The sequence below is a fragment of the Pecten maximus genome, chromosome 3, assembly GCF_902652985.1.
Source record: "Pecten maximus chromosome 3, xPecMax1.1, whole genome shotgun sequence".
Taxonomy (NCBI): Eukaryota; Metazoa; Mollusca; class Bivalvia; order Pectinida; family Pectinidae; genus Pecten; species Pecten maximus.
The window spans coordinates 36,491,227-36,507,456 of NC_047017.1; the positions used below are offsets into that span (position 1 = coordinate 36,491,227).

Here is a 16,230-nt window from a genome sequence, read left to right on the forward strand (position 1 = left end):
ATGCTCATTTTTTATAGTTGATGTAAATTTCTCTTTTGTTCTGTATATATAGATTCTAGATATGTTGTCCTCGTTTTATACATGTGGTTATTTTCGCCTGTTGTTTTCATAACGATCACACAAAGATATTGGGTATATGTGCTTTACAACGTGAGCATGATGTCTACAGCAAACCTTGAGTAAAGGTGTCCATCAGCTTGCACGTTTAGAAACTCTCTATTGTATTTCACCGAAATCGTTATATTAGAAAAGAATAATTGGTTATCGTATCAACTGTATGAGAATACCGTTGGTAGGGCCCCGGGATTTCACTCTGAAACAAACAATTCGTATAATATTCTCAATAGGTAAACTGAAAGTATGATTGCTTTTGGGTATCCCGTTCCTGTTTGGTACATTAATGATCAAATTAAACTGGTATGTAGAAGCGTAGGTAGTGTCATCGATTTCGAATCCAGGAAGATTTTAAGGATTGACTTGGTCAACACTATTCTGGTTATTGTTATCAGAAGACAATACATTACGGACATGTCTGGAAATGAAATCGATGGATTGGTCAATGTCTGTTTCATAATGTCTCCGATGGCAGTTCTGTCAAGAGAGCGACTTCGTTTGGTGAATAACCGACATCAAAACTGTTGCACCAGAAAAAATCAGCTGTTCAACAATTCTCCTGATGTCATTTCCAGGATTTACACAAAATAATCCCCAAAACAATTCACAACAATAGTTGAAGTGACCCTTTTGAAAACAAACACATAGATTTACCATAAAATCGCTATTGAGGATGATGTGTAAGGTTTCACAAAAACCATAAGCCATTCATTCCACGTGTGCAGTATACAGCGCCACAATACAACCATAACACTTATTTACTCTCGGGAGGAAGGGGAGTGCCCAATCACCTACCTGTAGTCGAGCCGGCGATAGAACATTTTTATAACTATATTAACTATATGGATCCAGTATAAACGAGGCAGGTCTGTTGAGTATTATTTAATATTCCTATCATTAACGGATATTCTGCATTTTTTAATGGAAACACGACTGTAGCTGGTCACAGCTATTTTCTTAAATTAATATTAGGAAAGCATTACACAATTTAAGTACAGTTCCTTAAGATATAATGATGCTTTTATGGCGAAGATATGTAGGGGCCTGGTATTTGGTTTGGTTTGTTTTTGTTTAACGTCCTATTAACAGCCAGGGCCATTTAAGGACGTGCCAGGTTTAGAGGTGGAGGAAAGCCGGAGTACCCGGAGAAAAACCACCGGCCTACAGTCAGTACCTGGCAACTGCCCCACGTAGGTTTCGAACTTGCAACCCAGAGGTGGAGGGCTAGTGATAAAGTGTCGGGACACCTTAACCACTCGGCCACCGCGGCCCCGGGGGCTGGTATAGGGTTTACTTTGTTATCAAACAAGTTAGGTTCATTTTATAATCAAAAGCTGTAATAGACTAAGCGAGGTTTTGACATCGGGATAAAGGAATATATTGTACCTTTAATTTCGATCTTAAGCTGCAAATTCCGTTTGAAATGTTAAATCCACTAAATTCAACCCTTTTGACATTTTTGCAATTGTGTCAACCCTATGGTGAAGATTTTACTAATGCATATTTCCCGTCTTTAAACTTTAAGTTTGTCCCTAACTCCACAGATCATGGCTAGGACTGGTCTCTAGTTAAACCATCTCCATCGAAATCAGTCGTAATTAGTTATAGTTTGATTTGTTTGGGATGAACTGTCCTCTAAACAGCCCTTTATAATATGAAGGCTGAGGGGTTAGAGGCGTTCACACAATCCAGGATCACGAGGATAGTCAATATGGGGATCGATCATTGATTAAACTGCAAAAACAAATCCGAATGGACATCGAGAATAAGTACAGTGAATGGTATGATAGTACATATACAGTACATGGTGTATGAAAATACAGTAAGCGGTGTGCTTCCCCGGCCTATCACACCATTCTCCTAAATCGACTACACAAAATTTGTTCAAATTATATAGGATTTTAATGTATACATTTACATGTTCACACCTGGTATAAGTCTTTTATACATTGTATTCTCTTATCAAACAATCGAGACAAGTATTATATATAGTGTTGTATATAATCATACTATGTAACAGGCAATGAGACATGTGATCATACGTATATATCAATTCTAAATGACCGGGCAGGTAGCAATGTTAATCGTGTAATTTACACTTGAACATTAACAATGATCAACTGTATTATGATATAGACGATATGTTAGTGAGTACAGAGTGTTTGATTGGGTGGCGCACCATACCCAAAGAAACGAATAAATTGACATACAGGTAGCTATAGCAACCGGTGCGGCACTTATAGTGTATTCCGTATATCTATTTATAGTATTAAAAAGGCATTGTTTACATTGATAAGTACAGGTATCTATCTATGGAATACCATTACAATGATTAGACGTTTACCAAGGACAATGACCGAGATGATCAAACAACAACCTTGTTTATTTCATTGCTATCACAGGTAATTCGGCCGGGAGTCGTCGTATTGAATTTGAATCCCAACTGAAGTTCCGGATGCGTGTATTTGCATCCTAATTTTTCTTGAGGGCCTGGAGGAAACTTTTATTCTGTCGACTGGTACAACTGGAAACATGCTATCAGATGTATGTACATCACAAAACTCAATTTAAAGTTATATATATATCAGCGACCTTAGTTAGCACTGCCAATGATCGCTTTTCATGTTTCTTTAGTACCTATTCAAATATGACGAAATCAGAATGACCCCCCTGTGGTTGGTTTTGCCAGTTTTCCAGTGTTTGACTAGTGATTCTTCGTTGATATTGTCCAGTTTCAGGCTAGAGATTCTCCGTTGATGCTTTAGATATCGCCCTCCTTAAGATTTGTTTTACCGGTTGATACTGTTCAGTTTCAGGCTGCAGATTCCAGATTCTCCGTTGATATAGCCCTCCTTAAGATTTGTTTTACCAGTTCTTTGTTGATGCTGTTTCTGGCTAGATATTCCTCAGTACTAGTAGCGGTTTCCACGATCCCCACTGTACAGTCGATAGCTATCAGGGCGTGTGTCCGGTTTGTCCGACTCATAACGCCAGAAATCTTCGTCGTTCTTGAAGCTGTATCTATACACCTGGGGTGCCTGGTTTCCGTACTTTTGTCGGTATTCAGAAGGAGCCATACTAACTGGCTGGTCCGGAAGTCGGATTGGATCCGGCATTATGTAAGAAGATCCCATTTTAGGCGGGGGGCGAGAGGCAGGTGGGGGCGGTGGTGCATACCGGCGGACAGTTTCTGGGGAAGGTCTTACAGGCTTTCTCGGGTAATCATCATAGTACTCGTCATCGTCATCGTACATCATATATCGGTATAAAAATAGGAGGAAGGCAATGACGATGGCGAGTCCACCGCTTACTGAGGCAAGGATGAGCGAGTACTCGGCTCTTGTTGAGGCCACCAGGAACCGAAATGTGTTGATAGCGTTGTAGTTCTGGATTGTGTTGACGTAAAACCAAACAACGGTCACCAGTTCACAGAAACCTGAAATGTAAGTAACAACAATCACGTTAAATAGCTGATAGGAAGCATTGCAAAATATTCTATTGAACAATGAATAAACAAATAAACGCACAAAAAATATCAATGCATCATCATGTTCACTCAAGACGATTCTATGGGTATAAAAAACAGATATCTCAGATATCAAAAATCTTCAGATAACTAAATAAAAGGAGATTGGCAACTTGGAAACATCTTGCCTTATTAACGACAACTACTTTTAGTTATTAGAGGTACAGTTAAGTATGTAAAACATCAATAACAAGCATGACTGGGAACTATTTAATACAATTACAGCAAACCATGTTATAGTACAGCAGGACCCACTAATGTGATCCATGACTCAGGGCATCCATTAACCCGAGACCTCGGGTCAATGACGCAGCAAAATTTCATTTGACGCACGACTTTTGCATGCCGTGCGTCAATCTGACGCTTCACATTTTGACCACCACTGGTAATTAGTCTATGTGTTGTCCAATACCCAGGCTCATCAAAGGGTATATCTGCTATGGTCAGTGACACTAATTAGTAGAATACCCCTAGCAGTCAATTAAAATAGCCACTCAACTGTGCTAATTCAACGGTCGCTGCCGATTGCCAAATTGGGGCACAGGTGAAGTATCCACTGTACCTACCTGTAGTGGCCGATCTGCACTTTGTTCTAAGCAATAACATTTAAATATTTGAAATAAGTAAGCTATAGAAGATTCCCATCTCAACAAATAAATGTAACATATGTTTTTGATAACTTTCAAGTATGTACATAACAAGAATGAGATCGTTAGTAAGCCAAGTTTGCAGCATGCCAACACAGGCGGCAGCCATTTTGTTGTTAACCTGAATAACCTTACATGACCTCGATCTGCAGTGCATTTGACAGGGTGGGGAGCGTAAATCATTCATGTTACATTTTGGCGGCAAATATGATAACAGGATTAGCATACAAAAATTACCTCTAGAGGCTGAGCAGATTAAAAAAAAGATAAAAAATAAAAAGATGGTTTTACAAATTATGTTTAACCAATGTAACACATTTAAACATAATTTCAGCAAGAAAACTGTGAAACAAGTTTTTTTGTTAAAAGGTTTACAAGAAATTTATTTCAGTTCTACAAATTACAAATTGTAAATAAAAAAATTAATTATGTTTTAATTGTACTTAATTCAAACAAAAAATATACGTTGTATAATTAAAAGAAAAGTGTAAATTTTAAAAATTCTTTTATTTATTTAATAAAAACAAATACATTGTATTAGATAATAAATTAAGATGAATTAAATTCTTTTGAATATAATTCAATTAATTATAATTTTTGAAAAAAAAGACATTTTCATTAGTTTACATTTGGAAACGATTAACCGTCAAGTTTGAGAATTTTATATTTTTACTCTCAGGATTTTGATTTGACTCTCAGGATTTCAGAGGTAAGGGTCACTGACTCTTGAGATTTTAATCCTACTGGATGCCCTGCATGTTATAGTACAGAAATACCCATTAATGTGATCCATGTTATAGTACAGAAATAGCCACTAATGTGATCCATGTTATAGCACAGAAATACCCACTAATGTGATCCATGTTATAGTACAGAAATACCCACTAATGTGATCCATGTTATAGTACAGAAATACGCACTAATGTGATCCATGTTATAGTACAGTAATACCCACTAATGTGATCCATGTTATAGTACAGAAATACCCACTAATGTGATCCATGTTATAGTACAGAAATACGCGCTAATGTGATCCATGTTATAGTACAGAAATACGCACTAATGTGATCCATGTTATAGTACAGTAATACCCACTAATGTGATCCATGTTATAGTACAGAAATACCCACTTATGTGATCCATGTTATAGTACAGAAATACCCACTAATGTGATCCATGTTATAGTACACAAATACCCACTCATGTGATCCATGTTATAGTACACAAATACCCACTAATGTGATCCATGTTATAGTACACAAATACCCACTTATGTGATCCATGTTAGAGTACAGAAATATCCACTGATGTGATCCATTTTATAGTACAGAAATACCCACTTATGTGATCCATTTTATAGTACAGAAATACCCACCAATGTGATCAATGTTATAGTACAGAAATACCCACTTATGTGATCCATTTTATACTACAGAAATACCCACTAATGTGATCCATGTTATAGTACAGAAATATCCACTTATGTGATCCATGCTATAGTACAGAAATACCCACTTATGTGATCCATGTTATAGTACAGAAATACCCACTAATGTGATCCATGTTATAGTACAGAAAAATACCCACTAATGTGATCCATGTTATAGTACAGAAATATCCACTTATGTGATCCATATTATAGTACAGAAATATCCACTAATGTGATCCATGTTATAGTACAGAAATACCCACTAATGTGATCCATGTTATTGTACAGAAATACCCACTAATGTGATCCATGTTATAGTACAGAAATACCCACTAATGTGATCCATGTTATAGTACAGAAATACCCACCAATGTGATCCATGTTATAGTACAGAAATACCCACTAATGTGATCCATGTTATAGCACAGAAATACCCACTTTTCCTGAGTTTGATCACCTTATAGTCTTTGTTTAATGGGTGGTTTTGTTCAATGCCACGACTTTTATTTTTTAATTGAAACTTCATGTTTTGTAATAAAATCATTTTATTAATATTTTTTATCCATTATTGGCGTGTAAATTGATAAAGCTATTTTAAGTGAAGCAGGTTATATAATGAGTGCGCTATGTTGAAATATCCGTAACAGAAATATGCAGTTTATACAACAGTAAACGATAAAAAAGGAATTATAACTTATATTTATATTTCAACCATTTGTTTTTCATCTCCACATTAAATTTATTCTATCAAATTCAATTCATATTTTCTTGAAAAAAACCACCACAGAGTCAAAACAGAAACGATAATATCATTGCGTTTTCATACTAATTACACATGTGTTCAACGGTCCTGCTATGAACAATATATTCCTACGCGTGTAATTTGATGTTTACACACTTGTAAATTATGTTTTCCTTAGTAAGGTTATAGAACGAACACACATCGGAATTGCAAATGTATATATACATTTATACGTATATCATAATCGCATATTTAACCAGTTCGTCTATTTAGAGAGTTAATGTTTAAATACTGAGATGTGAAGGACTGGAATACGAGATTTATTACAGTTTGATAGAAGGTGAGAAACGATTAATAATGCTGAAATAAATTCCCTTTTTTTTTGTCAATGGTTCGTTTTCAATCCAAAAACGTACCCGTACATACAGGCTTTGGTTCTGTATTACTTTATTAACTCTATGGAATCACAGGGAATGTGTGTTGATTCTAGGTGCAATAATGTTGCGAGGTTTTAGTGAAATGAGTCACCTAAACAGTGACGTTAGTTACCATTTATATGGTACTAGTACATGTATATTGTGCATGTATTGTCAATGATACGCATTTTATATTGTAATATTCGTTTATGATATATGTATATCATATATGCTGATATATATGTTATTGTTCATATCAATTTTATTCTGGGGCTTATAACAAGGATATTCATGAGGAATTTCTCAGGAGTTATTATAGTAGTTACTGGAATGAATGTATCAGTGCATAAACACTATGATAATTATTTTTTGATATGAATGACATCATTTAAGTAAATGTATTGCTTTCTGCTATTTTTTAATGATATAAGCCTACCATGCAATGTGTAGAACGATAATATATATAACCGGTTTATTGATACAATGGTATGGTTGTCCAACACTATCTGTAGTGTTGTTAATATTATATATGTCTACTCCCCGATGTGTCTTGTAACACAAGGAAATAAAAGAATTTGAATTACCTTAGTTTGGTTTCTTTTTCCTGGGGTCAGTACCGCCAGGTAGGATTTACATGTTACATAATAAGAGAGTCGGTAAGCTGGACAAAGGTGATTGGACAATTGAGTTACCCTCCCTAGACGTGTTAAAGATTTGTTGATCGTGCTAAAGACTCGCGGTCCCATCGAATATATATATATTTTACTTAAACAGAAATAAATTAAAGATACAGGCTTGATATTCGGAAAGTTAGTAATGTGTGTTTTTAAACATGAAACGCAATCACTGTAATTAACGAGTTAAAAAAAAAAAATAAGAATGATCATAAATACAAGTCAAAGTGACGATATAAAGATAATAAAAAAACAACAACTTGTAATCGTTAAGTTTAACGCTAAAATTTACCACAAAATTTCCTTCTGATAGCGTCATACGAAGGATCATTAAAAGGAAATTAACATCAGGAAATGTTTTCAGCTGTTTATAATGATACTGTGCATTTGATTCTAATTTGATTTTTGATCTGTGCATTTTGTCGTAAGCAAATATCGTTTTAAGATATCAGGTTCTCCGAGATTTGTGTTATGATACTGTATATTGGCGTCCTCCTACTACAGAAAACCTGTATAACATCATGTTTGGTGCGTCCTTGGACATGTCTACAGTATAAGAAAGCCATGCTTCAGTCGGCAAGGATATAGAATCAGCGGATTTGTGACTATACTATTTAAGATTCTGAATTAATCTTATTTTTGTCGATCTCATGTGAGTGAAAAAGTATACCCAAACCAACTCAATTCACCACCAGATTAAAACCGATCAAATCAATATTCGTTCATTTTAGTATTTACCAATGACTGAAACTGAAAAGTCCTCCACTAGGTACTAAACAGTGGTGCTGGAATATAACATGGTTATCTTGGGCGATGATAAATCATTAGGATTATAACATGGTTGTCATGGGCGATGATAAACCAGTAGGATTATAACATGGTTATCTTGGGCGATGATACATCAGTAGGGTTATAACATGGTTGTCATGGGCGATGATAAATCAGTAGGATTATAACATGGTTGTCATGGGCGATGATACATCAGTAGGATTATAACATGGTTGTCATGGGCGATGATAAATCAGTAGGAATATAACATGGTTGTCATGGGCGATGATAAATCAGTAGGAATATAACATGGTTGTCATGGGCGATGATAAATCAGTAGGAATATAACATGGTTGTCATGGGCGATGATAAATCAGTAGGATTATAACATGGTTGTCATGGGCGATGATAAATTCAGTAGGATTATAACATGGTTGTCATGGGCGATGATAAATCAGTAGGAATATAACATGGTTGTCATGGGCGATGATAAATCAGTAGGAATATAACATGGTTGTCATGGGCGATGATAAATCAGTAGGAATATAACATGGTTGTCATGGGCGATGATAAATCAGTAGGAAAATAACATGGTTGTCATGGGCGATGATAAATCAGAGGGATTATAACATGGTTGTCATGGGCGATGATAAATCAGTAGGAATATAGCATGGTTCCATGTATTTAAAATGAAAATATAATGAAAGTATTTATTTTCTCTGTACTTGAGGAATTCAATAAGTACTTAATTTTACTAAGGTTGAAGCATATACATGTACAAATTAATCACATCCCTACGATAAAGAGCAATGACAATCTGACCTGTCCTCCGAATTAATGAAACACACTGACTTACTTATATAGTAGATTATTTTGTGTATTAAGTTTTGCGGTTTTATCAAAATCAAGAAAATAAAAACTTAGTAAGGACATTATACAGTTATATTTCGTCATTAGAACACGATCTTCCTCGGTAATATTCACGAGGATATAGATACTGGTTACATACAAATTAAACTTTGTTTAATGTCATTTATATATGTTCCACTTTATCATGTCATTTATATTATGGATTATTCCATTCGTAATTATTTCAATGTCATTTATATATGTTCCACTTTATCATGTCATTTATATTATGGATTATTCCATTCGTAATTATTTCAAGTTTTTGTGCATCATATGGATGCTGACCATTTTAGAATTTGAAGTGAGGTGATTGGCTAAGGATGCAGAGTTAGTCTGCTTCTATTTATAGCTCCTATATAAGTACAGGGCCACTGGTCGCAGAGGTCAGAGGCCGCTGAGATATGGAGGAACAAGGTCTGTACACGTTTGTTTATTTTTATAATTAGTGTACATGTTTACTAATTATAGTTTAGCTGGAAGCTCTATATCTTTTCCCACCACCTCCCCTTCAATCCACCTAGATCCATGGGGCGTTTTGCATATCCCCATCTTAGACTTTATATTTGTAACAATGTATGTAAACATATTTTTTGATGGGTGTTTTGCATATCCCCATCTTAGACTTGATGTAACAATGTATGTAAAATGTCTATATACATTATTGATATCCTTACGTCGTTAATAAAACGGCCTTATTTCAATTCAATTTGGTGTTTGTTAATTTATTATGTGTTACAAGTCTAACAAGCTTGCCATGGGAATAGAGGAATCATCTATAAATGATACTTAATGTGTGCTATTAACATTATAAAGGCACAAATATGAGGTGACTTTACCTCCGAGTAAAGCGAAGCATGCGCATGCGAGAATCTTCTGTTTGTCCGAGCCACATCCTCCTCGGCAGCACTCCCGGAGTACATCCACACATACAGACGAGAAACAGAAGAACAGCGCCATAGTCAGACTGAGGATGGCCAGCAACAGGAATAGTATACAGCCAACCATCTCACCTGGAAATACAAACAAGATTGTCGGTAGGACAGAGGTCAGGAAAATACGTATCATCATTGTTACGTGGTACCATCCATTGTAAATTGGTACAATCCATTGTTACGTGGTACCATCCATTGTTACGTGGTACCATCGATTGTTACATGGTACTATCCATTGTTACATGGTACCATCCATTGTTACATGGTACCATCCATTGTTACATGGTACCGTCCATTGTTACATGGTACCGTCCATTATTACATGGTACCGTCCATTGTTACATGGTACCATCCATTGTTACGTGTTACAATGCATACAATTTGTTTTGTTTAGAGAAAAAAGAGAGATGACTGTCATCATCAGTTACGATTTAGAGTCAAGAAAATCAAAATAACAAAAACCTAATATAAGTATTCTGTGATTCCCCAACATATCACATAATGGTCTCGGTAAAACAGTCGTCCATATATTCGAAGAAGCAGAAAGGGGTAATTTCATGAAGGTATCTTTACACAACATTTTGTCAAAATAATGTTAGACGTACGTGTTATATATTATTTCTTGAGGTCTTAGTTGGTAAAGTAGAGTGAATGGTTTGGTGCGAGTTGGGTAAAGTAGACAGAGTATAATGTGACTGGCTTTAAGAAGAGAGAAGGTTGGTGTGACTGGCGTTAAGAAGAGAGAAGGTTGGTGTGACTGGCGTTAAGAAGAGAGAAGGTTGGTGTGACTGGCGTTAAGAAGAGAGAAGGTTGGTGTGACTGGCGTTAAGAAGAGAGAAGGTTGGTGTGACTGGCGTTAAGAAGAGAGAAGGTTGGTGTGACTGGCGTTAAGAAGAGAGAGGGTTGGTGTGACTGGCGTTAAGAAGAGAGAAGGTTGGTGTGACTGGCGTTAAGAAGAGAGAGGGTTGGTGTGACTGGCGTTAAGAAGAGAGAGGGTTGGTGTGACTGGCGTTAAATAGAGAAGGTTGGTGTGACTGCGATTAAGAAGATAGAGTTGTTGTACTGCGTTAGAAGAAGAAGGTTGGTGACTGGCGTTAAGAAGAGATAGGTTGGTGTTACTGGCGTAAAGAAAAGAGGGTTGGTGTGACTGCGTTAAGAAGCGAGGTTTGTGTGACTGGCGTTAAGAAGATAGAGGTTTGTGTGACTGGCGTTAAGAAGAGAGAGTGTTGGTGTGACTGGCGTTAAGAATAGAGAGGTGGTGTGACTGGCGTTTAAGATAAGAGAAGGTTGGTGTGACTGGCGTTAAAGAGAGAGGGTTTGGTGTGACTGGCGTAGAAGAGAGAGGGTTGGTGTGACTGGCGTTTAAGAAGAGAGAGGGTTGGTGTTATCGGGCGGTTAAGAATGAGAGAGTGTTGGTGTGACTGGCGTTAAAGAGAAAGGGTTGGTGTGACTGGCGTTAAGAAGAGAGAGGGTTGGTGTGACTGGCGTTAAGAAGAGAGAGGGTTGGTGTGACTGGCGTTAAGAAGAGAGAGGGTTGGTGTGACTGGCGTTAAGAAGAGAGAGGGTTGGTGTAAGCCAGACAAAGTAGAGTTTATTATATTTGGATAATGTAAAGAGAGAATGGGAGATGAAATAAGAGGTTGATGGAAGTTGGGAAATTAATTAATTTATCATTGTTTCCACCTCAAAGATAGATTTTTTTGCTGCAAAACTATTTACATATACCTTTCAATATATCATAGAAGGAATAGAACACAGCAATATTAACATAAATTCATACACAGCTATACATGTCAAGGCTTTAGGTATTACTAGTATCGATTTAAGAGGAATTCCTTTGACTTATAAAGCGTGTTCTCCACAATTCATTTGTGATAATGTCGAGTTGTTATGCTTTCTCGTCGATGTAAAGTACAAATAACACGGATTATACACATGACACAATAGAATTGATAAAATTCCCTAAGCCTTTAAGCCTACCGCTGTTTTCACGGTACATGTGTGTATCGCTATTTTAATCTCGACATTTTCTCGCCATTATGAATGTAGGTAATGACACACACGTACAAAGAATTAACATAATGTGTAACCATTCGACTCCGCTGCTCTTTGTAGTGTTTTATCTATATAAAGGCCAGGCTGTGAAGGAGAATCTGGAGCCAAATACCAGGACCTGTATGACAAAAGATCTGGCAAGGCTCAGGAATGCACCGTTGCCCAACCTTGCTATCGCCTACACGGATGACTACAGAAAAACCTGACCTAAAACCTAGTTTTATTGTATCTCCCTTTCTGTCACAACGTTCACTCAAACGAAATTAACTTGATAGCCATGGCCAACTTTTATCCTGTTTTACAGTTTGCGTTAAAGGATATTCGTTCTACAATCGCCTTAATCTATAAAATTTACATGTAAAATCACAGGTGTTTTGATGATGTAGTACTAACATTATACACCTGGATTCGGCTATTGATGCTCAAATATTTCCCTCAACAAAACATACGAAAGCCGGATGTTTCCTTTTACCACGTTGATATATTGATGCCTATTGCTTCAATGCCTTCAGAGTCGTTAGCGTTAGCGTTTATATCAATATTTTATAGGAAATAATATATACAAATTAGTGGTAAAAACATATTATACAGACAATAATATTTAAACTGGTAGTGGTAACATAGAACCACTTCCACATGTGGAATAGACACATACTATATCCCACACACTTACCACTGTATCGGTCCAGCCGGAAGAAAGTCAAATATGTTGCACAAGTGCTCGATTGGCAGACATCGAAAAAACCAAAAGTAAAGGCTGCTGTGTTGCCAGTCAACGAAATGTAGGCCCAATTAGGTGTGGCAAAAGCCACAATGGCCAAAACTAGCACCGCTAGTAGGAGCAACAGCAACACCCATTGGCACGGACCGTTCGCCATCCTAAAATCGCGGCGTCCACGTTCGGTCCGGTGTGGACGTTCAGAGTGATATCCCCTCATAGTTTGTTTGTCATTCCCAGCTTATTGTCCAGTGGTGACGTCACCTATCTGCTGCCTACTACTGTTCCTAGTGGTAGTCATTCCTACCAACTTACCCTAGCTTTATCGCTGTCTACTCAGGTATATACACCCTCTGTCTAATCACCAACAACAACAACTAGTGTCATGAACACAGGGTCATTGAAGCATTGCAAAACATTAAATAAGAATTGTTGGACGGGCGTGTGTATAATATAAATGGATAGCCTACGTTAGAATACTTCGTCAAAAACCAGTTTCTGTTAACTTCCATTGATGTAATACCTATTCGCCGTGTCACGTGAGACCCATTTACATGTACATTCTGAAAGAGGGCGTGGCAGTCGGTGACAGTGAACCACCGCTCAATCCCATATATATGTGCTTTGTAGAGTACGTATTGCAGAGTCATATACCCATATTTATTGTTTAATGAAACTTTCCAATAAATGACCTTACGGTCGATTCGTATTCACCAAGATTAGCATTGTTTTCTTACAGATATGTTATTCTACACATATAGCCATAATTATCTGGAATAAAAAAAAACGTTTATTTTCAGACATATACAAAAATGTACCTAGAGAAAAGCGATGATTTTTAGACCGTTTTGTTTCACTCTAATTATTAATAATAATCCCTACTGATTGACTAATATGTTGATGTTAAGGAATTCCTTTCCAAGATGGTACTTTTAACAGAAGAAATAAAATCCCATTAACTTATTTCTACTAACGGCTCATTTGAACATCTAGGACAATATATAAATATACATTATATTTAGATACAATGCATTAATTTTGAAGAATTATTCTATAACAGATTTTAACTAGAAAGACTGGACAAATGCGACCATGTATCTCTACATATTGTAGACGTAACATTGTCCACTTGTATTGTATCGATGAAATCTTGCATGAAATCTTTTATCAAATACTACACATCTATAGAGAGTATATAGCACCGTTGTTGTTTATTCTTGAAATAATTTTGACAAACTCGTACTTTTATTCCATTTTATTGTTTAATCATCTCGGTGATAGGATATATTTTATAAAATCAAACACAAGCATCATACTGATAATTATGGTCCATTTTATAGTTTCTATGAAAGCTTATACCTTTGTTTTAACCGTGGATAGTTGTATCTTTACAGTAACTGAAATATTTGCATATAGACTCCTTAAATCATTTTAATTGTTTATTCAGCGCACTACCCGAACCTGGTAGGTAGAATCACTTCAGCTCTCACTTTTACAACGGGAAAATAAGTGTCTTGTACTGTACATGTAGCAAAATTACACTGAAAAATACATGCATGTTTCATTTTAAGTTTTCAGCATATCTTATTGTTCAAACAGCAGTTAGCTCGTACATCAGAGAGTTGCCTACAGTAACTGTATATAAAAGTACTCTCCACAACATAATATATAGATAAAGTCAGACATGACAAAGGGTTGGTACAGTACATACATGGTAATCTTCAGTCTTTTATGGTCATTGTCTCATTTTGTTATAGCAAAATTTTAAAATTCAAATACAGAATATATCAGTGGTTGATATCTATACTTTCTATACTGAAGAAGGATAATTGCTCATCAGTACAGACTTCAATGTCAACCTGTACCTAATAGTTTTTTGCTCATAAAGCAATAAACATTCCCTTTCAGCCGTTTTAGGAAAATATCATTAGTCATACAAGTGAACTTATTTATATGTCCCTCAAGAGAAGACAAATGGACACGGTTGCTAAAATATTGGTCTGCACTTTCGACTTGATCCATCTATGGTAGCATTATGATTGGCATTTAAACGGACACACATGTTTTAATGTAGAAAGGTCAAGGTTATGGTTGAGTGTCCTTTGTGTCCTAATGCAGGAAGGTCAAGGTAATGACTGAGTGTCATGTGGATGTTAATGACTGCGTCCTTGACATTTGAACAAATGGAAAGACCAAGGTTATGGGTGAGTGTCCTGTGGGTTTTAATGTAGAAAGGTCAAGGTTAACGTTAAAGGCCCTGTGGGTTTTAATGAGTGCATTTTATACACTAATTATTAATAGAAGGTAATAAAAGCCAATGGACTGTTAGGGTAAGATATCATGTTTAAGGCATAGCGTATCAGTACATCCAGGTATGGCGAAGTGATCCAGCAGTTTCCAGAAGTTTCCAGAGATCGTCAATGCAATAACAAATATTTAAATCGCAAATCATATAATCATTCTAATGTTAAAAAGATATGTTTTTATAGATAAATATGAGTAAAAAAAAAGTACACTCTGTGCAATTTCCCTATTTATGGCCGAGACATTTTTATACTAGAAATGTTTTCTTCATTATAAATGAACGCGTACTCGCGTAGATACATATATCCTTTCTGTATGTAACACTTGTAACATTATATCATGTAATTTGAGGCGCATCAGAATGATTGTTTTTGCATTTTTCTGCGCTATAGATGTGTACTGTTATTACTATTATTATCATTTGGCTTTTATCATGTACTTACTGTTAAGTGTATAACAATTTATTGTATTTGATAATATAAGGTTTACGTAAGGGCATGTGCAGTTCAATATTCATGATCTGTCTAGTCGTTATCTATACTGTACTCTTATTTATCTACCAGTATCCTTCTTCCCTACTGTTTTCTCATCCCTCTTCTTCTTACCTGTCCTTTTTGTTATATCTGAATACTATGTAAGCTATATTATCTACTGATTATTTTAGGCCATTACTAAGTTTTGCATACTTATGTCATGTGAAGGACATTCATAAGTTGCGATAATCTGAGTAAAAATGATTTAAAGTGGTTTGTCCTTAAGGATACTATAAATTAACATGTAGATTATAATTTAATATTCGTTTCAGTGTAGATTGATCAATTATATTTCTCCAAATTAGTCCAGAGACAGAACGTTTCATTATCTCCTATATATACCAGTGTGTAACAGTCATTTGCGTTTTTTTCAGTGTGTAAGGTATACCATGTAATATAAAAACAGATTTTAAAGATTTAAATAAATAGGACTATTTGAATACTTATATGTCAAAATGTATAA

The 16,230-nt window shown here is 35.9% G+C and overlaps 1 protein-coding gene across 2 annotated transcripts; it reads right to left on the reverse strand.

Annotated features, from left to right (window-relative positions):
• Positions 1-1,997: 1,997 nt before the first annotated feature.
• On the reverse strand, positions 1,998-13,288 carry LOC117324045. 2 transcript variants are annotated; one of them, XR_004531885.1, is made up of 4 exons: positions 12,886-13,288; positions 10,062-10,235; positions 2,960-3,550; positions 1,998-2,883 (listed from the first exon to the last, which is right to left on the reverse strand). XR_004531885.1 is itself a non-coding variant. In XM_033879657.1 (3 exons), exons 1-3 carry the CDS (start codon positions 13,148-13,150, stop codon positions 3,027-3,029), a joined length of 963 nt encoding a protein of 320 aa, XP_033735548.1. In that variant the 5' UTR covers positions 13,151-13,288; the 3' UTR covers positions 1,998-3,026. The 2 variants fall into 2 exon arrangements, 1 of the variants encoding a protein (XP_033735548.1); XM_033879657.1 differs by having other exon boundaries at positions 1,998-3,550.
• Between the last annotated feature and the right edge of the window lie 2,942 nt (positions 13,289-16,230).